Consider the following 23795-nt stretch of genomic DNA (forward strand, 5'->3'; position numbering starts at 1 on the left):
TTTTCACAGTAGCATTGGGAGAGGGACAGCCAGAGAAAGAGGAGTATACCCTGAAGACATGGAGTCACACTAACTTTCTGTTTCCACATGGAATGGTGAACAACAACCCAGGCATTTTGCTTAAGGGGCTAGGACCCTAAGAAAGTTCTGGCTGAGGATGACTACCCCCATCTAATTGCCAGTCTTCTCAACTTGCAAAAATGGCCACAGAAGACCATCCTCACGAAAGATAGGCTGGGATCACCTGACTTCATCAAACACCAAAGCTGCAGCCAAACTGAGGATATTTCTCAAGTGCTGCAACCATGGGGCTCAGCTACAGCCATGGAATGTGAGAGAAGTCAGCTCTGCTTTCCTTAGGCTGGGATAACCCTCCTGATTTTGCTGAGTAATTGTTTAGATATTTATGTCTCTCAGGGGTTTAGGGGGTAGGGGGTCATTCATATATGCAGGATCCTCATCCTCGTATTCAAGCAATCAATCTTAGCTGCAAAACATTTAGAAACAATTCCATCTGTTCTAAATAAACAGGAACATTTTACTTTGTTATTACTTTCTAACTTGTTATAGTGTTTAGGTTCTATTTGTTATTCCACACAATGTCCAGATAGCTTATAATATGAAAGGGGGGTGCATGCATTATATGCAAATATTATGCCATTTCCTAGGGAATGACTAAAGCATACATGGGTTTTTATATCTATGGAGCACCTGGACCCATCCAAGGCAGCACTTTTTAAATTTCTGTAATGATGTGCCTCTGCAAAACAGGAGATCTCTGGTCCAGGCTGCACCCTCAGAGCTCTGGCATTGTGTTGTCTCCAGCCACAAACTTGATATATAAGAAAGTAATCCAAGGGAGCAGAGCTGGAATCCTCCTGAAATGCCTGGTTGAGCCAGGCACAGGATGGGGATTCAGTTTTACAAACTGAAAGGGTGAACCTCCCTTGATTGGCTTGGGGCCTTGACCTAGTGGTAGTTAAAATTCTGGAATGACCCTGAAGCCAAGCAGTCCTCCGACCCCTACCTACTTTCTTTGAAATTTCCATCTGCCGTAAAGGGGCGTGTCTCCTCCATTCACTCCTCCCCACCCCTAGTGTTGCAGGGGGGCTTTAGCACCTCCCTACCTCCTCCTCAGTGGTGGGTTCATTTCTGCAGCCGCCTGGAGTGTCAGGTTATTAGCTAGTGTGCGCAGGCCTGGGTGTCACAGTGGGAGCCTTGTCTCCGAGTTTGTGCGCACGCGGGTTGTGCATGCTTCCGCCCCCAGGCTTTGTGAGCAATTCCGCAACTCCCGCAACTCCACACCAGAGGCAACCGAGGCCGACCTCATGGACAGTACTTCTGTGGTGCACGCTGGCTGGCTGAGGAAGTCACCCCCAGAGAAGAAGTTGCGACTCTGTGTGAGTGTGGGCAGGTGCTGAGGAATTCAGGGGGTGGGTGGGTGGTAGTTGGGAACCGGACAGGGTGGTGATTGGTGAGGGAGGGACGCCTTCTACACAGACTCTCCCCAGACAATCCCCTCCCATGTCAACCCATTTCAAAGATTATATTGAGGATTTGGGAGGAAAAGAGTGCATTTCCAGGGCAGGGGGCCATTGTTGCCTCCTAAATTCATGCTGAGGATCAAGCAGAGAACACATCTCCCTCCCCACCCTGGGCGTCGCTGCTGTTGGCTAGCAACACTGAGATTCTACAGATTTAAAGCTGCAGTGAAAGGAAGATGAGCACCACCTTTCCGCTCTTGTCCACCAGCTCTTTCTTGCCACGTCTCCTTCTTTTCTTGAGAAAGGCACCTTGCATGCTGCTCTTTTTCTCCTCTGAACCTCCGGATTAGAATGATGCCTGTGCCCCAACCATGAGGCTGAAGTTCCTTTAAGTTTCTCTCTGAGGGTTGATTTCTGGCCTCCAACCTGGATATCCAGCTGAGATGTGATGCCTCTAGTGGCTCCCAGTGCGCACACACTCACCACATCCAGAAATAAGCCCTTCTTCATCCCTCTGCCCTGCACCCCACGCGTGTTAAGCAAATGGTGCCACCAGCAAGCTGCTTGCTGAGAAACATGGGAACCATCCTTGAGCTGCCCTCACCCAGTATCCCGTGTCTGACCCACAGGGACCTAAACACCCTTGCTATGCATGGCCCTCCCACCTTGAGGTTGATCATTGCTCATCTCTCACAGCCACCTGGGAGTTCACCTCTGTGCCAGGCTCTGTGCTTGGACCATTCACCTCTTATTCATTCAATATTTTTCACACTGTGAGCAGGGTCATCTTGTTTTGTCCTGAAGCCTGAACTCTTTAAATGAAGTAAACGTTTTATACAGAGGTAATTGCAGGTGCTCACTGAGACAGAAATGGTGAAGTGAGAACCTGTGCCCTTTACCCAATCTTCCCAGGTGACCTCATCTTGAAACCCTGTGTTGTGTCCTCATCAGGTGCTGACAGCAACACAGTCCGAATGCAGAAGGCCTCCAGTGCTAAGATGAGTGGGTAAATGGTCAGGCCTCCTGTCTCCCTTTCTCTTCACCTCTGCCCCTCCCCAGCCCTGAATATCTTTCACCCCTGACAGTCTTGAGTTGTCCTCTGTGTCTGTGAGCTGGTCATCTCAACAGTGTTGCTTCAGTGGACACAGGTGGTGTGTTAACTTTTGGATGGTTTCAGCATGAGTCTCTGGGTACTCATCCCAGCTGTTGTGTGTCAACAGTTCATATTCTCTTTGTTAAGTTGTGTCCATTTGGACACCACTGCTGGCTTGACCATTTTCCCACTCACCTTATTTTAGGAATCCTTAAGGGTAAGAACATTGAACACCTTTGCTATTGTTGCATAGTGCCCTCAAGTATTTTGCTATTTTCTATAAGGAACGTTTTTTTGTTGTTGTTGTTTTATGTTGAGATATAAGAATACTTTACACACTAAGATAACAGAACTTTGTTCAAAGTGTGGTTTATATTTCTTTTCTTATTTTTTTTTTTGGTGGTGAGTATTCTAGATTGATGCTTTAAAAATGACCACCATCACCAGTCCTTTTTATTTATTTTAATTTTTATTTTTAAGGTGAGGTTTCACTGTGTTGCTGAAACTGGCCTCAAATTGAGGCTGAGATAATCATCCTGTCTCAGCCTCCCAAAAGTTTGTGTTTACAGGCATGGCCACCACACTCAGCTTGCATTTACATTCAGTCTGTTACTTTTATTTTCTCCACTGGACCAGGACTTTCGCTGAGCAGCAACTTATCAATTTAGTAATCTTTTTTTTTCTAGATTTCACTTTACTGACAAAACTGGGAATGCTTTGCTTAACCCTCGGTTCCTAGGATTTCCACATTTTGTTTAGTTTTGTTTTCAATGATATGGTTTGGAGCTACAGTATCCCCAAAACCTCAGGTGTCTGTGCCACAGTGTTCATAGGTGAAAAGACTAGATTACAGGGGCTCTAATCTCATCAGTGGGTTAAACCAACTAATGGGTTAATAATTTGAAGGGAGCAGGCTGAGTTACAGCTCAGTGGTAGAACATCTGCACAGCATAAGTGAGGTCTTAAGATTCCATCCCAAGTATGAACAAAAACCATAAATTAAATTAATGACTTGAGCTGACTTATGGGAGGTGTTGGAAATGAGAAGCAAGTTGGGTTTGGCTAGGGGAATTGGGTCCCAGGGTGTGGCCTGGGGGACTGTAAGACCCCTCACTGTCTGTCTGTCTGTCCATCCTTGCTTTCTGGTTGCTAAAGTTGAGCACCTTTCCTCTTTCCTGCCCATTCTTTATGAGGTTTCTGCAGCAGAGTTGGCTGACCACACTGTGACACCATGAGTCCAATAAACCCTGGCTGCTCAGAGGTCCTTGTCAGGTGTGGTGGTCAAAGTGGGGAGGGGCTGACCAACACACTGCACATCTTGTAAGGCTGTGCTTTCTCCTCCAGGTCCATGGCCCACTTTAATTTTTGTATAAGGTTGAGGTATAGCGCATTTACTTTTTCCAGTGGATGTTACCTGCTGTCCCTGCACCATTGTGGACCAAGTTGCCCATCTTTCACTGATTTGCTCCCTTGTCTTTGTGCAAAGTCAGCTGTCCCATTTCTCTGGTCTCCTCCTGGGGCTCTGTTCCAGTCTTCTGACCCTGTGTCTCTCCCTCTGTCCATCCTCACCATTGGTCTTTCTGATTGTGGTCATGCAATGAGTCTGGAAGTCTGGTGGATGAGCTCCTCCAGCTCATTCTTGGTTTCAAACTATTTCAGCTATTGCTGTTCCTCTGCCTTTCAATAAAGATTGACAGTGAACTTGTCTGTGTCTAAGAAAGTCTTGAAGTGATATTGACAAGCATTTCCTTGTTCTGAGTTTCCTGCTCCTAAGTTTTTCCTACATCAGATGGTGCTGTAGCTTTTGCCTTGTTCATCAAATGAGTAAAGAGACTCAAGGAGAAGAGAGCCTTTCGTATGAACAAACACTTGTGTTTACTGGGTGCGTTCTTCCTGTCCCTTGGCCCCTTCTCTCATCATTCCATCTGGACAGTGAGTTCCTCTCTGTTGCGGTGGCAAATCCTCTGTTTGTCCTCACTGGAGGTTTCTCTTACCTCTTCATTATGAAGGGTGTGTTTTCATTGGATGGAAGACTTTGAGAACTCTCGTCTTTTTCAACCTGAAATATTTGTTTCACTTTCCTCTGACCTTCATGTTTGTGTTGAAAACCTCAATGGCCATCAAATGACAGGTAGTGTGGAAAACTCTGAGGTTTTGCTGTGAAGTGGAGTAGAAAAACTGGTCCATAGCTGGAGAGGACCCCTACATCAAGTCAAGCTGTTGTTTTTTCTATGATAGGAGGGGTTTGATGCCATGAACAGCCTGCAGGTTCCACACTCCCTTGTATTATCTCGTGACCTGTGAGAAACTTTGAAACACCTGGCAATGTAGACACACCTGTCGTCCCAGCAATTCAGAAGGCCAAGACTGAAGGAACACAAACTCCAGCCCAGCCTGTGCAACTTCAGGAAACCCTGTCTGAAAATCAATTTTAGGACAAATACCTTTGAGATAACAAGTTAATTTCTTACCTTTTCTATTTTTTCTTGGTGGGATTCAGACCTGGAGGAAACGCTGGTTCATCCTGCGGAGCAGCCAGTGCAGTGGTGACCCAGGTGTCCTGGAATATTACAAGCACTACCAGTCCAAAAAGCCCTTGCGGATCATCAGCCTGGATCTCTGTGAGCAGGTGCAAGCAAACGTGACTTTTCACAAGAAGGGGCTGCCATGTGACTTCGTGTTCAACATCAAGACCAACAAGCGCACTTTTTACCTGGTGGCGGAGACAAAGCAGGACATGTATAAGTGGGTGCAGAGCATCTGCCAGATCTGCGGCTTCCAGCAGAAGGTGGAGAGCACAGGTACATAGACACCGGCATTCTCTGGAGGCTGATATGACCTCAAGTCCCTTTTGTAGGTAAAGCAGGTGCCAGCCATAGCCAAATGTCACAAGGACCCCTGGCCCTCCCTTTGCTCAAATGGGAAACCAAGAAAATGAGAGTCATGATGAAGCAAAATGTGCTCTGTGACCTGTCCTCAGGCCCCCTCAACCCAACCCCATCTACCAGTGTGCCCCTTTGTCCCTCCCTCAACTCACACATTGTGACTGTCTGCCATCCCAAGGGGAGACATCCTGGGTCCTCCTCCATCTAGCCTCTGCAGTTAGGCTTGGCACTCAGTCCTCTATGATCATGTTGAGGAACAATCCAGGGCTCTTCCACACTCACCTGGGAGAAGAAAGATCAGGGGGGATGCTAATTGACTTTGGTTTTTTTATTACTACTTTTATTTGTTCTAATTAGTTGTACATGACAGCAGAATGCATTCATACATTTTATTAAATCATACATAAGTTTAATCTCATTTTTCTGGTTGTACATATTATAGGATCACATTGATCATACAGTCATATATGTACATGAAGTAATAATGCTCACTCTACTATCCTTCCTACACCATAGCTTTTCCCCTCTTCAATCCTCTCTACCTAATGTAAAGTAACTCTGTTCTTCCCTAGTACCCCACTGCCTTATTGTGAATTAGCATCTGCATATCAGAGAATCATTCAAGTTTTGATTTTGCATTTGACTTAGTTTGCCTAGCATTATTTTCTCCAACTCCATCCATGTTCTGGCAAATGCCGTAATTTCATTCTTCTTTAAAGCTGAGTAATACTGCACTGTTTGTATGTATGTATGTGTGTGAGTGTGTGTGTGTGTGTGTGTGTGTGTGTGTGTATCACATTTTCTTTATCCATTCATCTGTTTAAGGGCACCTAGATTGCTTCCATAGTTTAATTATTGTGAGTTAAACTGCTATAAATGCTGATGTGGCTGCATCATTGTAGTATGCTGATTTTAAGTACTTTGGGTATAAACTGAGGCATGGAAAATTGTGTCAAGTGGTCATTGCATTCCAAGTTTTCTGAGGACTCTCCATACTGGCTTCCATAATGGTTGTACCATTTTGCATTCCCACCAGCAATGGATGAGTGTACCTTTTTTCCCACATCCTTGCCAACATATATTGTTGCTTGTATTCTTGATAATTGCCATTCTGATTGTAGTGAGGTGAAATCTTAGAGAAGTTTTGTTTTGTAGTTCTCTAAACACTACAGATGTTGAACTTTTTTTCATATATTTGTTGACCATTCATACTTATTGTTCTGCAAATTGTTCAGTTTCTTACTGTGGCATATATATACAATGGAATATAACTCCGCCATGAAGAATGATAAAACTATGGCATTTGCAGGCAAATGGATGAAATTGGGGGATATCATGCTAAGTGAGATAAGCCAATCTCAAAAAACTAAAGGACGAATGATCTCACTGATAAGCAGATGAGGACATATAAGGGGGGTAGGAGGGGTTAGCATTAGGGTTAGGGGTAGGTTTAGGGTTAGGGATAAGGAGGGTGGTAAGAATGGAGGAAGGAAGGACTGTATAGAGGGAAAAGAGGGGTGGGAGTGATGGGGGGAAGGGAAAAAATAACAGAATGAATCAAACAGTATTGCCCTATGTAAATTTATGATTTTTAATTAAAATAAATAAATAATAAAAAATAAATAAATAAATATACCAAGTCCAAAAAAACAAAAACAAAAACAAAAAAAACTAAAGACTGCTTTCTGAAGTTATTGGTAAACTGCTATTGGTATCTTTAGGGGTCCTTCAAAACTTCTGTTGCCATCCACCATCTCCTCTACCAATCTCTGCTACCATCTTTAAAGTTCCATTAGAGAATTATCCCTTTAAGTCACTGTCCTCTATGTAAATAAGCTTACTGTTATAACACAAGAATAATTTTTAGATGAATGACAGAATTAAGGGGAGAGGGGACAAAGGAGTAAAATCAAGGAGGAGAAGAAGTGATAACTGAGGAAGATCTGAATTCTAGCTTCATCACTTATCAGCTGAGGAGCTTTAGATAAGTTATACAGCCTCTGGAAAACCTTGATTTCTACCTTTGTAAAATGGAAACAACGGTAGTTTACACCTAGAGTGTTTCTAATAAGTAAATAAGGTAAGATTTGGAAAGTGTTTGGTATAAAGCACATTATTACCCAGATATTCTGATAGAGATGGTCAGTGGAATACTAAGACATGTATAAGAATTAAAGACTTGAGAGTAAGTGTAATGACTGAAAAGGGCTAGTGAGACATGCTGAAAGTAAATAATGATATAGAAATAATTATAAGTGAATGTTTCAAATAAAGTCACAAATAAACACACAAAAAATTGTTCAGTTCTTAGTTCATTTATTAATTAGGGTTTTTGTTGTTGTTGTTCTTGGTTTTTCTTTTAGTGTTAAGTTTTTTGAGTTCTTTATATATTCCAGAGATGAATGTTTTATCTGAGGTGCATGTGGTAAAGATTTTCTTCCAATCTGTATGTTCTCTCTTCACAGTATTGTTTCTTTTGCTGAGAAGAAGCTTCTAGTGTGTATCCATTCCATTTGTTGATCCTCGATTTAACTTCTTGTGCTTTAGGGGTCTTGTTAAGGAAGTCAGGTCCTAAGCCCACATGATAAAGATTTAGGCCTACTTTTTCTTCTATTAGCTACAGAGTCTCTGTTCTAATGCCCAAGTCTGTGATTCAGTTTGAGTGTCTTTTGGTGCAGGGTGAGAGATAAAGGATTAATTTCATTGTTACATGTGGCTTTCCATTTTTCCCAGAAGCATTGTTGAATAGGCTATCATTTCTTCAGTGAATGTTTTTGGTGCCTTTGTCTAGTGCATTTATGTGGGTTTGTCTCTGTGTCTTGTCTTCTGTACCACTGGTCTACATGTCTGTTTTGGTGTAAATACCATGCTGTTTGTATTATGATAGCTCTGTAGAAAAGTTTGAGGTCTTGTATTGTGGTGCCTTCTGCTTCACTTTTCTTGCTAAGTATTGCTTTGGCTATTCTGGGTTTCTTATTTTTCTCAAAATGAAGTTAAACCTATATCTCTTACCCTACTTTTGGATTTTGATGACAGTTTCCTTTTTGGTGTAGTCAGCCAATCTGGCCTTAGTGATGACATTTGTATAGCTGTGTGAATGTACCAAAACCAACAGAAATTTATATTTTGAAATGGTGGCATTTATGGCATGTGAATTATCAATTTTTTTTTTTAAAAAAGAAGTTCCTCAGGTGATGGGTGACCAACCAGGTTCAGGTCTCCTGGACATGGGACCAGCTGTGTAGGCTTTGCCCTGGGCTGTCCACTGGCACAGAAGGGCTGTGTTCCCACCAGCCCTTGCTGCTGTGGTCCTGAGGTTCTGTAACTTTTTAAAAGAGGGTAGTGTGTTTTGATGTTAGACCAGGCACTAGAATGTTTGTAGCCAGGTGGACCTTGTGTGAAGTACTGCTGTGGCACTCTGATTTTTGTATTCCTGGGGGAAGGATAATGAGCCCATTTCCTCTCACATTTTGGAAAGAGTAACTCAGCTTTTCAAAGTGAGTTTTAACTTGCCTTGTGTGCTCTCTCTGGTGGGAAGCTCCTTGGTTCTCCATGCCTATCTTCCACCCTGTTTTAACTGATGATGGTGCAGATCTGAGCAACTGATGCCAGGGTCGATTGATGTGGGGATAGCATGGTGTATGAAGATGTGTCAATCAAGCAGTCTTTGGGAGTTTGTCACCAGTCCAGGGTTGCTGACTTGGGCACCAAGGGCTAAGTGAGGGGAGGTTTTGAATGATAAGGAAGATTGTTACTGGAACTGTCAAGGAGTTGGACAGTTTCTTTGTCTTCTAAAGAATGTGTTCCCTTGGGTCCTTGACATCTTGTTCATGAGGAATGTTCTCTTAGATGTTTGGAGGTTCAGTTTCTAGATGGAGGACATTAGTTGCATGTGAGAGTTTCAATACTGTGAGGTCTTTCTGAAGAGAGAAAGAGGCTTGCCTTCCTTCTCAGAGAAGAATCTAGTGTGTTTCAAGTTAGCAGCTTTCATACAAAGTGCTTAGTGGCTGTAAAACCCTCCACAGGAGATCAGAGCACATGGGTATTGTTGTGGTTCAGTGGTGTAGCACTTGTCTGGCATGTGTGAGGCCCTGGTTCAATCCTCAGCACTGCAAATAAAGAAAAATAAAATAAATAATGGTCCATTGACAATTGAGAAAATAGATTATTTTACAGAGTCAGAGATCAGTCATCAGTCAGGGTTCCCATTTGAGCTGGGAACTGTGAAGGAGCAAGGAATCAGCATCTGACAACTCTTCATGGAAGAGCCTGTTGCAGTAATGACTCTGTGAATTGTTGGTTTTTCTAGTAAGGAAACAGCACTTCTTTCCTGCCTAACACTGACACTTTGCAGAACTGAAGATCTCTCTGTTGACCTGGGCTGTGTTTGCACAGGCACTCAGTTTTCATTGCCTAAAACTCCTTCAAGGCAATCCTTTCTATTGCCAAGCCTGTCCCGAGCCTTTCCACACCTTAGCTCAGGATCCAGCCCTTTCACAGGAGAGGAGATGCCTGCACTCACAACAGCCCTCCACAGCCACAGAAAGATGTGACAGCAGCTCTGTTTGAGCTTCTGCCCTGAAAGCAGAGACATAGTATAAATCCAACTAGTAAGTGACATCAACTCTCTGAGCTAGCCAACACTGACTCCAGGTCACACAGGTGGATGACAGCAGGATTCTGTCTCACCATGTCTGATTTTTGTGTGATGTCTGGCCTCTTTGTCCCTGACTATTGCTACAGCCAGACCTGGGTGCCTCTGCCCCTTTGGACTGGACACTCCCCCTGACCTCTTCCACTAGGTCCTGCCCCAGACTTGCTCACTCCTCACTGACCCATGTTGCTCAGTGTTCTGGGGTGAACCTTCCCAAATCCACATCACTTCCCACATGACGTGATGCATGTCTTTGTCAGTGATTCTGATTCCTTCTGTAAACTGGATGAATTTCTTCCTGCTTTCACCCAGTGCTGCATGGAGACTTAGCAGAGCTGAAGTTGGTATTCCTGAAAGATGATTCATTGTATGGAGGAACACTGCCTCTCTCAGTCCCATGAGACACATCCTGCAGGGCTCCCAGCAGGCATGCCCTCTTACCTTTAATTATTAAGGGATGCACAGGGATCCATCACAATATGTGTGTTTTGTTTCAACTGAAAGTTGTTTTGTGGCAGACAGTCTTTTTTCTTTAAAGAAAGTTTGTATTTTCTACTTTTTAGATGGACTCTACGTTTTACCCAGGCTGGCCTGAGCATCTGGGCTCCAGCCCTCTTCCCACCTCAGCCCCTTGAGTGCTGAGACAAGATGTGCCTCCACACCCAGCTGTCTCTCTTTTCAGCCCTTCTGTCCACTCTGGATTTTTATTTCCTTTGCCACCTTCCAATTTCTCACATAATCCACACAAACATACCCAGGATAAAACCTTCAGGATCAGTAGAAGACTGGAAGGGACACAGTTTGAATATTGACTTCAGGCTTTATGAAATAACTTCCTGACAGACAGCTCTTTCCTAAGAGTACCCAGGGGTGATGTAACAAAGGGGAAGCAGTTCCCAGAGGAAATATCACTTATGGAATTTGTTTCTGGGATTGCTTTTGGAGGGTACTTTGCTGTCCCTGGAGTATTTCTGGTGCAGGGAGGAGGAACCCAGGTCACACAGACAGTAGGACACCTACTCCATGCTATGGCCTGGCTGACGAGGCCTATTCAGCAAATCTGGCCTGGACTGGGGTCCTCCTGGCCCAAGACCTGATCTCACACCTCAAGAGTCACATGTCCTTGGGATACTCCAGAGCAGTAAGAAATAGATGACAAGAGACCCACTGGTTGTAGGAGGGAAGACAGCAGGGATGTGCAAGGTGGGAAGCTGCCACTGGGTTTCACAACAATGCTTAATCTGGCCTTTCTCTGATGACCCACTTCAGGATGTCATAAGGACACTTTCACACCTGTCCTTATGTTTTATCCACAGGCTCCCTGAGAACTATTTCCACAGCCCATCAGGAGCCCTGCTCCTCCCTAGCTGAACTGATACTCTCATGGCAGCAGCACCTCCAAGAACGAAGATGCTCTACCCTGCCACACCACAGTCAGCCTACACTGCTGACAGGCTACCCCCCTGAGTGGGAAGAAGCACAGCCCACCTGGTCTTCCAGAGCACCGCAGCAGCACCTCCATCCGTACCTTCACTTGGACCAGAGTATGAGCCATGGAGCAGAGAGTGTGAGGTAGGGATGATCATCACCCCATGACCACAGCAGCCAGGGCTCCTGTGCCCCTGCTTGGAGTTGAAAGATGGCACAAGCCTGGTCCAGTAACCACACCAGGCTAAGGGCTCCTGTGCCCCTGTTCTAGACCTTTTGAGAAAAACAAGGTCTTGTGACTACACCAGAACAGAAGCTCCTGTGGGGGACAGGCAGTTTTCCAAGTCCACACCAAGCCAGGGGCTCCTGTGACCCTGCTTTACAGCTGTAAATTAAGACAAGCTTGCTCCAGTGGCCATACCAGCCCAGGGGCTCCTGTTCTCCTGCCTTTTTAGTTGTAAATATAGGAGTGAGGACCTCTCTTCAGGTAAGCACACAAGGGAAGGTGATCTAATGTAACCCTCACAGTCCTTGGCAGTAGCAAGTGATGATCAGGTTCCAAAATAACTTCCCATTTTCAAGAATCACAAACAGGCACCAAGCCTGGAGGTTCAGAACTGAACACAGACCTGCTGACTGGCCCTGTGCTGTAGAACCAGGCTTGCCTTGCTTCTGCTCCAGAGCTGTAACATTCCTTGTACTGACAGCTCTCCACATGGTGTTCAGATGGGTCTTGGTTAAAATCAAATGATATTTAAAATCCAGGGTCTCTCCAGGCATAACAGCATGTATCTCACTTCCCAAAGGATTAGGAGCCCGAAGTAGGAGGATGGCAAGTCAGCCTCAGCAACTTACAAGGCTTCAAGCAATGTAGTGAGACAGTGTCTCAAAATAAAACATAAACAGAGGGTTGGGAAGTGTAGCTCAGTGATTATGCATCACTGGGGGCAATCCATGGTATTAACAAATAAAATACCATAACATAAAATGACGTAATATACCATAAAATAAAATAAAATCCAGAGCCTCAGCCACACTTGAAACACTCAGTGCCACATGAGGCTCGTCCCATCTTTATAGACCCTCTGGGGCAGGGACTCAACCTGGAGCAGGCTTCTGTTTTCCAGTCCCACCTGCCCCTCACAGGACTGCGCCTGTAGCCTGCACACATGTACATTGACTTCTATTCCCATCGTTTGGGCAGTCAATAGCTTGAAGCTGCTTGGCTCTGCCCAGGCTGGTTCCGCTTTATTCCTAGGGCCAGCAGATTACATGTCAGGCTCCTTACTAGTTAAGATAGAAATACCTAATCATGTTACTAAGAGTATGAAAAATAGAGGTGGCTCTCTTCATAATGTATACAGGAATGTTTTCATACTCAATCTCACTTTAGGCAACCAAACCCTGGGCCTTGGTCTCACTTTACAGACAGCAGTGGCCAGGGCGGCACAGGCTCTGCTGCAGCTTGGCCTCTGGTTGGGGTTGCTGGCTTTCACAGCAAGGGCTGCAGCTCATATTTGGTCTCATTTAACAAATTTCTTTTAAGACAGGGGCTCACTGTTGCCAAGGCTGACCTGGGCTTTGCAGTCCTCTGTCTCAGCCTCTTTAGTAAGTGGATTACAAGCACATACCACTGAGTCTGGTTCAGACTCTCTCTCAAGGCTGCCTGATTCCCTGGAAAAGCTGGGCACTTTCCTCATGAGGGTGCACACATCATCCTCTATCACTCACAGGGACAGGAACGTCCAGGAACAGAGGGCCAGAACGTCAGGGCCCCTGGGCTAGGCAGCTGCAGAACTGAAGGCGAATCCCTGGTTCTCTGCAGGGAGTCAGTAGGTCTTCTGGTCAGTCACACTGGGGTCCAGATTCAGGTTCTGCCACTGCCTGCCATCTCGTTCACTTTGTTAACTTCTTGACTTCCTGTCTACTCATTTCCAGAATGGGAACAGCTAATGCAAGGCTTGTCATAAGCATCAATAGGTCCGGACAGATCAGTCCTGTTTCCTGTTGTTCTCTTCAGGCTGTATCCTCTCACACTAGAGAATGTCAGGTTTTAAAATCACATTTCTCTAAAAGATACTCAACATTTATGCCTCAAAACTAATGTGCACATGATGCTCCTGATGCTCTTGTGGGGTGCTTCTTCTGACAGAGGCAGCTGGGTATCCTGAGATCCCACCTTCCCTAGGAGCTGCAGATACCACTTGTCAGCTTGTTGCAGATCACACCTGGCATAGAATGCCCAAAACAATGTTGGCACTGCACCACCTCACTCGTTGGACTCTGCTTATTAGTCACAGGAGTCATAGAAGGGACGAGCCAGTGACCCTGCAGGACTCACTAGTTTCTTTCCTCTATAAATCTCTGTTCATCTTCCCAGGTGGAATTCACCTCCTCTCTGGATTACCCTAGCTAGATTTGAGAAGCTACTGATCAAAACTAAGTTCTTGTGCATGCTATGCAAGCACTCTACTGCTGAATCACACCCAAGCCTTTTTTGTTTTAGTAGGAGAAGGGGTCTCACTAAGTTGCTGAAGCTGGCCTTGAATGTGAGATCCACCTCCCCAATCCCCTTCAGTAACTGAAGATAATGTTGACCATCACTGTAACTGGTTTCTATGATCTCTCAGAGAAATAGAAATTTTCTGCCTGGTATTATGGCTTTTAAGTTAATGTTACTGCTCTGGGAAGACAGGACTCAGGACACATGATAGATTAATGACAGACAGGTGGACAGACCATGCCCTACAGACAGTGTAGCAGAGGACACGGAGCTACCTACAGCTGGGAAAGCATTGTAGGTCCATGTTCTCAGTCTTACAGCATTGACGGATACACCAGTAAACTAGGAGATGAAAAGATAGTCTGCAAGGCTGTAAAATTAAGAAAATATGGGTTGTTGGGAAGGTAGCTCAGATTTCAAAACTACATATTCAGTGGAGACACAAAGAAGGCAGAGTGAGAAAAAGCAAGATGATGAAAACCAGACTATCTGAGGCAGGGCAGCAGTTCATCCTGCTCCAGAACTCAGTGAGGAAACTTCCCTGATGGCAGGGGCAGATTCCATATGTTGAGGAACAGGCACATGTGCAGCAGTCACCTCTACTTCATAAGTAAAACATCACATCCTGAGGAGCAGTCTTTGGGTGATGAGCTGTGCATCACAGGGAAGCCCATGAAGAGTGCAGGATGACCATAGCCCTCCTGTGTGTGTAGGAACAGCAGTAGGCTGGGCTCTACCTGTATCACAGATGCTCCTGTTGTGCTACCCTGAGGTCTGTGCCCTGGTGCTGCCTCCTTTACACTCATGCATGAGCATGCAGTCTTGTTCTTGATGTGGTTGTTTTTCTCTGATTTAGCTGAGAGCTGGAGAGCCCCCAGGTTCAGTAAGCAAACCACAAAGGAAAGTCTTTGACACAGATTAACTGCTAGACACAGGGGAGACATGAACAGGACACTTCCTTGCAGAAACAAAACTGTCCATTCTCCAAAAGATTGTGAAAACCCAGAGTCCACACACCATGCCAGCCACCGCATTGAGGAGACAATCCAGACTTTCTCAACATACAGAGAACCAGAGTCTTAAGGAAGGTACAGAGGCCAACCTGAACACAACCCACACTCTGGCTTTATCAGATACTGATTCTAAAGCCTTGTATAACAGTACTCCACATCAGAAAGGAAAACACTCATGAAATTATTGCAGAGGTGGAGAAACCCTCTGAAATCTGTTTGTGAAGACCCTTCATAAATGTGAAAAAAAGACATTCTCTTGAAAAAGAAGAGGAGAGTTTCCAGGCATATTCCCTAAGAGCATGTCTAGGGTGTTCTTCAGGCAGAAGCAGGGGACCAGAAGAAATGGTTGACCCCAGAAGTGTGCATGTCACTAGATTGAGAGTGCCTGGCTCCCCCAGGTCATGCAACAGATATGCCCCATTGTTCTGCATATAGAAAACCTGTAAAAATGAGCAACATACACACTGTTTATGGTCACTTTGAAATAAATGCTGCAGTCTTTGGATTACTTTTGATAAAAGTAATAGGAGAACTGGAGCTTTTGAAAATATCCATGTATATTTTCATCTATCTAAAAACTACATATAAAAGGTGTCTACTTCTAGAGTCTGACTGTAATGCACCTGTATCAATTTCATTGAAATATTCACAAGATTGAAAATCCATGTTTTACTGGATTAAAACATGAATGAAAAGAAAAAGTTAAAAATTTTCTAGTGAGTCTTCCCCTGGTTTCCTTTCTCCTTGGCTGCTTCACCTTCTCCTGCCAATGAAGGCCCCTATGACATATTGCCCATTTATTTCAGGTATTTTTATGTCACCTTCATTGCTTTAGTACTGGGGATTGGTTGCAAGGGTGCTCTAACACTGAGCTACACCCCAACCCTTCTTCTTTTAGTGATTATTATTTGTTCTTATGAGAATAGAGTGCATTTTAACATACTATACATATGTGGAGTAGAACGTCTCATTCTTGTGGTTGTACATGATGTAAAATTACATTGATCATGTAATCATGTATGCAAATAGAACAGCCCTTTTTTAAAAATTTTGACATAGAGTCTCTAAGTTGCAGGGCTGGCCATGAACTTGCAATCCCCCTGTCTCAGCCTCCTGAATCACTGGAATTACAGGTATGGCCACCATGCCCAGCTTTGGAATCACAGAGATTTTGGTGGTTTCAAATTTAAAAACCACATTTTTCTTTCAGCATGTAAAGGTGCCACTCTGTAGCCTCCTGACCTCAGGCTATTCTGATAGGCCATCAGTTTATTTTCATTCTTCTTCTTCCTTCTCCTGAATACCTTTTACTTCTTTATAAAAAATAATCTATGAAGGACATGACATAAAGTTTACCATCATAACCACCCACATCTGTTGATCTGGTGCCTGGGATGGTTGGAATGCAGAGGCCTAGGGAGGTCAGTGAACCCTGGGGATGGACATGGAGCACCCAACCATCAGGATCATGTTGACAGAAGATGGACCTGGCCTGCACACCTGCCTTTCTTCCTTCTAGCAAGCTGCTGGCTGCTTCTTCATATGAGCTCCTGAGGTCTGAGGAGCTTCCACAAGGCAGATGTCCTATGGGTGGGCCTGAGCCTCATGGCACTCTAGTAACAGCTGTCTGCTTTTATGCATCTGAGATCTCCTCAAATGCATCAAGACCCTGAGGCCTCCAGAAGCTGAGAGTTGCTGCTGTGAATATTGACTCTTTTCTCCCCAATACAATCCTATAAGGAATCCTAACATAAAGTATGAAAAATCAGACCTGGATCTTCAAACCTCACCCTCGAGTTTCCCAGAATGCCAACACAGAACAGAATCCCTTGTGAAGCATAAGATGTCATACTGGGGAGCCAGGTGGACCTTATCAATAGAGACCCAGTGGTACTGTCCAGGAGAGGACACTGGAGAGGAACCTGACACAGACCTGCCTCTTGGTTCTTTTTTATCACGTGACTGACTTTAAAAAATAATGATGAATACCTTTTTATCGTGAATACTGTTCCAAAATGGGAGTCTTGCTATAGATTTTTCCATTTTACATGGAGTTATTTTCTGCTCTGAATGCCTCTTTATAGGGTGTAACACATGGTAGAAAAATAGATCTGTGACTTGATTCAGATTTCTCCTCCTAGCATACAGAACCCTAGCCCATGAGCTAACTCCTGTGAACACTTAGAGATGGCAGGGCTTGCTGGCTTCTCTCTGACACCAGCCAGGCTGCTGTCAAATTCACCATATTTGCTTTCCAATGTGTTTCCTCTTGGCCTTGGAATGAAAGCAAGCAGACAGTGTGAAGGTGCAGGAAATTCTGACCCCACTGAGCAAGCAGGCATGTTGGAGCATAGGGCAACATGCAGGGGTGCAGGGAAGTCTGACTCACATAGAGCATGCAGGCCATTTGAGGGGCATGGCGAATCCTGCTGAGGTGCAGGGAAGACTAGACTCACAGTGAGAAGCAGGCAGTGAGTGGGGTTGGGCAAAAAAGCTAGGGTGCACGAAGATGGACACTCCTGAGCAAGCAGGCAGTGTGAGGGATGTTGGGAAAATTGGTGGGATGTAGAGAAGGTGGACACACAGTGAGTAAACAGGCAGTGTAGGAGGCATGCAGACACCTGCTGGGGTGCGGAGATGACTGACCCAGCTGAGCAAAGGCACATGGGTTGGTGGGGACTGAGGCAAACACTGGATGAGTATACACCTGGCAGATGCACTAGAGTCCAGTTCAGGAGAAACATCCAGCATTTTTTTAAAATATTTTTTTAGTCACAGATGAATGCAGTACCTTTATTTTATTTATTTTGTGTGGTGCTGAGAATCACTCTGCCTCACATGTGCTAGGTGATCACTGTACCACTGAGCCACCACTCCAGCCTACATCCAGCATGTTTTTAATTACAGGTTTGCAGTTGCATCCCTGGTTGAGAGAAAGTCACAGCTGCGAAGTGCAGGTCCCAGGTAGACTTCAGAGCTGTCAAGACTCAGTTAGCTTCTTCCACCCCAGCAGTTCATGGGGCTCTGCAACCCCAGCTTCCTTCCTGGCCTCAGCCCTGGCCTTCTCTTCTTCCTCTTTCAGGAGTGACAATGTCTCTCAAGCCTCTAGGAAATCATTCCTTGTGAAGAGTGACATTGCCACCCAGAATGTTGCCCAGGGTGGTGGACCCTGTGTCCCTGGGATCCATGGTCAAGCCCAAGGCCTCTGTATCCCATCCAAGTCACACTGGCACAGCCTGAGATTTGGACATCGCAGCTGCAGCTTCCCACAGCATGTGGCCTCCAGGAGCCACACCACAGGAAGCCCCACAGGCAGGACGGATCCATACATCTTCATGGCATCCATAAAAACACCACTCTCAGCCTTCCAGATCCCTACAACATCTATTATGGATAAAAACCACAGCACTGTGGCAGTAGCTGCTACAGGGAACAAAGCCATGTCCACCCCATCTCATCCCCAAAAGCCAAGCCAGGTAGAAATACCTCAACATAGCCGCACTTCCCAGGACCCTGTGGTCAGGAAGAAGGATACATCAGTCTCTTTTGCTGCCACCATGCCCTGCCGCAGAGTCTACCACGCAGTGGATAGCAGCCACCATCACCAAGGTCAGTATCAAGCCCAGTTCAGACCAGGGGAGAGGGAGGTAACACAGAGTCCTCACAGTTTGATGGCCCTCATCACCCATGCCCAAGAAAGACTTTCAACACCTGTGGTCACTGACATTTGGGATGCAGGCCTCCTCTGCGACCCCAGCTTGTTCTTGGAGAAGTCCCTGCTCACTGAGGGAGTACCAACCTTTTGGTTAACCACAGTACAGTATGTTACAAGCTTCACTGTGCCTCAAATCATAGCATATTATTTAGTTAAAAATCAAAATAAGATTAAAATGAAATATACCTCAGTTCAAATTGCAGCCAAAACTAGAGATGCTAACAGACTATTAAAAATATAAGAACATAACCGTACTTTCTAAGCTACACTTGCATCTCTGTGGTTGAAGTCTGAAAATCCATTAGAAGTCCTTCCTTCTGCTGTCACTGGTTTTCCCTGAGTATATTCCAGCTCTGTGGGCACCTCATCTGCTAGATGCAGGAACAGTCTGCATTGGCATTGCACCCCAGAACCTGCACAACCTTCTTTCATACATCCTGCTCTTTAGGAAGTTGGGCAGGACAGGGAGCTGCATCTTCCTGTCATGTGATGCTCGAGGTTAGGAGACATACTCAGCATCCTCAGTGGCAGGAATGACTCAGCCACAGGGTGCTGGCATCTGTATTGGAGTTCTGTGCTTAATCCCCTGGCCTGGAACTGAGGCAGAGTTGTTTGAAAACATGTTCTTCCCCTCTGGAACTCACTTCCAGTTGGGAAGATAAAACACACATATAAAAACCATTGCCCATATTTTCATTGTGGCTTGTGGGGGCTGCACAGGCTTGAAGGTGGCATTGTCCACTGTGCTGGTCAGGTTAGATGAGCAGGAGGGTAGGGTGAAAGGGGAGGTGAATGAGAGATGGTAGAAGTCATGATGCCACCTAGGGCAATGCCTGTGCCTAGGGAGGATTTCTAATCTTTAAGTGCAGAGGCAGATGTGTCAGAAGGAACCCTGTACTGGAGGACCAGGGTTTGTGTCCTCTGGAGGACAAGTAAGACCCAGAGTGACTGTGGAGGGCATGAGGAATGTCCAAGCAGGACCAACTTAGGCCATGTAGGTTTGACATCCTTTGTCACAGCTTCCTTCCCTGAGGCCTGCAAGAACTACCTGTGGGGCACAAAGAGTGCAGAACCTTCTGCTGACTCCAGGGCCCATGGAGACAACTTTCACCAGGTGAGTGGGTTTTGAGTGGCTCTGCAGACACTTTGGACAGGTGCACAGCACCACCCCATGAACTATCAGCACATCTCCAGTGATGGCAGCTCCCTGGAAGGATTTGGCCTGGGCTCTTACCTCAGTTCAGGGACTTGTGTCACTGCAGAGTCCCTAGTCTGGAAGAAAGGAATGTGGTGAGTTGGACTTGGGCACAGGCTCCTTGAATCAGATGGTGGGAAGAGCAGTAAAGGCTGGGTGGTGGTCTTCCTTCCAGTAACCTCACCCACAGAGACTCCTAGAACAGGAATGGTGCAGCAGGTGCTGAATCATGTACAAAAGGATGGGCACTCAAATGCAAGAGCCCAGACTGTGTGGAAGGCTCTGGGAACTGTCAAGGTGTCAGCAATCAGATTGGTGTCTGAGGACTATGAAATACAGATGAGAAATATCTCAGCTGTGTGCCTAGCAGTAGGCACAGGGCTGAGCAGGCAGCTGAGGTGTTCACCTCCACTGCAGCTTGTGACCCAAGCTGAAAACTTCTGAGCATGCACCATAGCCCTAGGCCCATGTTCCAAGCCCAGGACTGCCCATATGATACTTCCCCTGATCAGCTCTGATAGGGTGAACTGGCATGGTGAGGCTGGAGGCACAACCAGCCCAGGCAGTCTGCAGTTAGGGCTGTCCCTGCCCATCAGGCCTCTGGAGTGAATCCACTCAGAGACCAGGAGTGTTTTAAACAAGACTTTCCCCAGATGATGGTGGATCCCCAGAAAGCTGGATGAGGCTCACATACATCCTCTCTTTCCATTCAGACTTCTTCCTGCTTCGTCTCTGCAGGCTCCACAGTCACAGTGTGCCCAACACAGTGGTACCTAACTTAACTTGAATATTGATCTTCACACCATTCCTGTTTCTTCTGGTCGGTGTTGGCTGTTTCCTTCATTCTCCTATCTTTAGGCAGAAGAAACAGATCCTAGCCATGTGGATGAAGCTGGTTCTGGAGATGAATATATGCCCATGAGCATACTTCCCTCCATCCTTCGGGGCATGGAGAGAGTAGGTAGGAATTCCCAGAATAACAATAACCCTAGGAGCCCAGGGAGCCCTCACTTTGACCCTCCTAGCAGCTCACCTGCAACCTGCGCTTCACATGAAGACCTTGTCAGAGGAAGTGAGATCCAGCCTCCTGCTGTAGACTGTAGCCTCAAGCCAGGCTATAAAGGTAAGTACGCTCTTTCCCTGTCCCACATCTGGACAATATCTAGGCTCTGTTTGCTTTCTCAGGTATCAGATGGATCCTGGACTTTGGGTTAAGTCATTGGGTAAATCATTAAAGCTCAATCTTATTTCTTATTTGTGAAAGGGGAAGTACCTCCCCCTAGGTTATGGGAGGAGAGCCCCCAGGATAGGAACTGGGCACTGCAGGTGTTCACTGCAGTCAGTTCTGGTCCCTGCATAGACCAAGAGGAAGGGATCTGAGGCCCAGGTCTACACTGCCTGACTCAGTAGGCCAAGGCCCAGTGACAGGGCTGCAGGGGAGGAACAGAAGCAAGAGCACCAGCAGGCTAATGGGCTGGCTAACAGGGATTCAGTCCCAGTGCTTGAAGCTCAAGCTGCAGGGCTTGTGTAGCCACACCCTTCCACAGTGTCCTGCAAGCCTGCACGGCATCAGTGGGGAATGGTACCAGTGACCCAACTCCACTTCAGATACAGCCTCTTGATGTATATTATAAAATCATAAGCCTGGGTAGAAAAACCTATGGCTAGACTATTTGTACCATTTTGGATGCTGGACATGTGATTACCATAGATAAACATAGGAAATACATAGATTTGGGAACATGAAGAACAATGTGAGACTGTGCCTCAGTTTCCCCATGTGAAGCTGGAGTGGCCATGAATTTCCTCCATGAACATACTGTGTGTCTGCACTTGTGTTTTGTTGCTTGTCTGGTCACTGAGTTCTTGCTCCTGTTCCAGCAAAGCCAGGAACCTTGAATTCATGTGGCAGTGTCCTTGGCCAGCCATCTTCCCAGTCACCCAGGCCCATGTGAGCATCTGTTTTGAAGGTTGGGGAGAAAGTGAGATGAATCAACTGTTTTTGACCTGAGTGTCAGGAGGGGTGGACATGAACCAGTGCTGCTGTTGATTCATAGGTCTCCTGAGGCTGGGTACCTTGGTTCATGAAGGGGGACAGTTGTATTCCAGTCAGATCTTACTTTGGGGATGGCACGAAGCTCAGACCAGTTGGAGGTCAGAGCATGTACCTGAGACTCCTCCTCATCTTTCCACAGCATCTGCACTGAGGTCTTCAGCTCCTCTCAGGATCTGTGCACCCCCACACAGAGCACCACCAACCTGCACCTGGGACCCAGTGAGGGAATGCTTGTCTTTACTGTGAGCTCCCCAGGGCCCATTCCCTGCTCCTTGTGACTCTGCTCACTTGCCTTTGTCCAGATCCCTAAGGCCTTGGGGTATAGTCTGGCTGAAAGTCCTTCCTGAGCACAGGGCCCCATCATTAACTGTGGGGAAGGCATGCTTCCCAGGGAAGTCTCAGACTCCTGACTGTGGTGCAAGTAATAGGATCACTGCCTCCACAGAGTGGTGCTGGAAGCAGGGAGGCACAGGGTGCAGTCCACAATATGTGGTGAGCACAGGCAGAGCATGGGGGTCCTCCCTGAAATCCTGGCTTACAGGGCACAGCTACCCAGCACCTGGTCACAGAATACAGGCTCCACCTGTGTCATTGCATGGAACTGCAGAAAAATACTAGATATATGTCCAGGGGGTCCGTGGAGGAGTCCAGGCTGCTCCAGTGTGACCACCCACTCTAGGCCCTAGGTAGGAGTGTCCAATGAGCTGATTTAGAAATGCCACAGTAACCCTACTGAGCACCCAGAATCAACCTGCTGTCTTCCTGTCTTTAAAATAGCAGGTGAGAAGCAGACCCGGGGCCATGATTGCACAGCTGTGTCACCATGGGTAGGTCACTGCACCTCTCTGAACCAGACTCTCCATGTTCTAACCAATACTAGAAGCATCACAGTCTGCTACAAAGCCACACTGAGGGACTTGTGGATGGGCAGTGCTGTACCACTGTGCTCACTGACTGCCTTTTCCTTCTTGTGATAGCAGAATCCAGGGGCAGCAGCTTCTGCTCCCTGTGGCACCAGCAGCCCAGTCCCTGAGAAGAGCCCTGTCAGTGCCGATTGTGTGGCCCGGGACATCCAGCTGAGTGACCCAAGTGCCAGCCACAAGGTGCCTGGGAGATCAGGGCTTTGGGGAAGTCAGCCCTTGATCTCTGTCCCTATACACACTTCCTTAGAGACTTCACCCCACTTTAGCTGGTGTCTCCATCAAGGCACAGGGTCCTTCCATCTGCACTGCCTCTCACATTCACACAGAACCCCAGCTATCTCAGGGTTATGGAGTCAGTGACAGTAGGAACTCAGGGCCCTGCTTCATTATCTGAGTTATTGTCTGAGGAGCTCTCACTGTGGGGCAGGCTTTGAGACACAGAACCTAGAGAAGAGACCAGGCAGTCAGTACAGGAGGGTGGAAATCTCTCTTTCAAAGTTGAGGGCTCTCCATGGATCACAGGAGAACCTGTGGAGACCCTGTGGCTCACACCTCATGCCTCCTCCCTCAGGATGAGTGCTGGAGGGATGGGCTTGGGCTCATTTCCACATCCAGGGAGCAGAGAGATCCTGAAACCCTGAACCTTATCCGGATGGATGATGTGGGTAGAGATGGTGACATGGGATTATCCAAACCATGGAAGGGCCCAGTACCTTCAGGCGGGACCTTAGGCTACTCACAGGACCTGTCATCTCGAAATTGGGGACAGTGTGCTCTGAGGTTAGACTGAAGCCCATGCTCATTAGAAGAGGGCTTCTGAGGCAGGCAGGGCAACCTTCTCTCCCC

General features: G+C 46.4%; 1 protein-coding gene across 1 annotated transcript; it reads left to right on the plus strand.

Moving 5' to 3' along the window:
- Positions 1–305: 305 nt before the first annotated feature.
- LOC306647160 (GRB2-associated-binding protein 2-like) lies at positions 306–23322 on the plus strand (the record flags this gene model as incomplete). The annotated part of the gene is made up of 10 exons (XM_079116173.1): positions 306–331; positions 1268–1400; positions 5078–5378; positions 11433–11688; positions 18143–18880; positions 19703–19889; positions 20829–21093; positions 21852–21921; positions 22166–22268; positions 23004–23322. The coding sequence occupies 10 exons, from the start codon at positions 306–308 to the stop codon at positions 23307–23309; spliced, it is 2385 nt and encodes a 794-aa protein (XP_078972299.1). The 3' UTR covers positions 23310–23322.
- Between the last annotated feature and the right edge of the window lie 473 nt (positions 23323–23795).

Source organism: Sciurus vulgaris (assembly GCF_902686455.1).
Source record: "Sciurus vulgaris genome assembly, chromosome: 16".
In the NCBI taxonomy this organism is placed as follows: domain Eukaryota; kingdom Metazoa; phylum Chordata; class Mammalia; order Rodentia; family Sciuridae; genus Sciurus; species Sciurus vulgaris.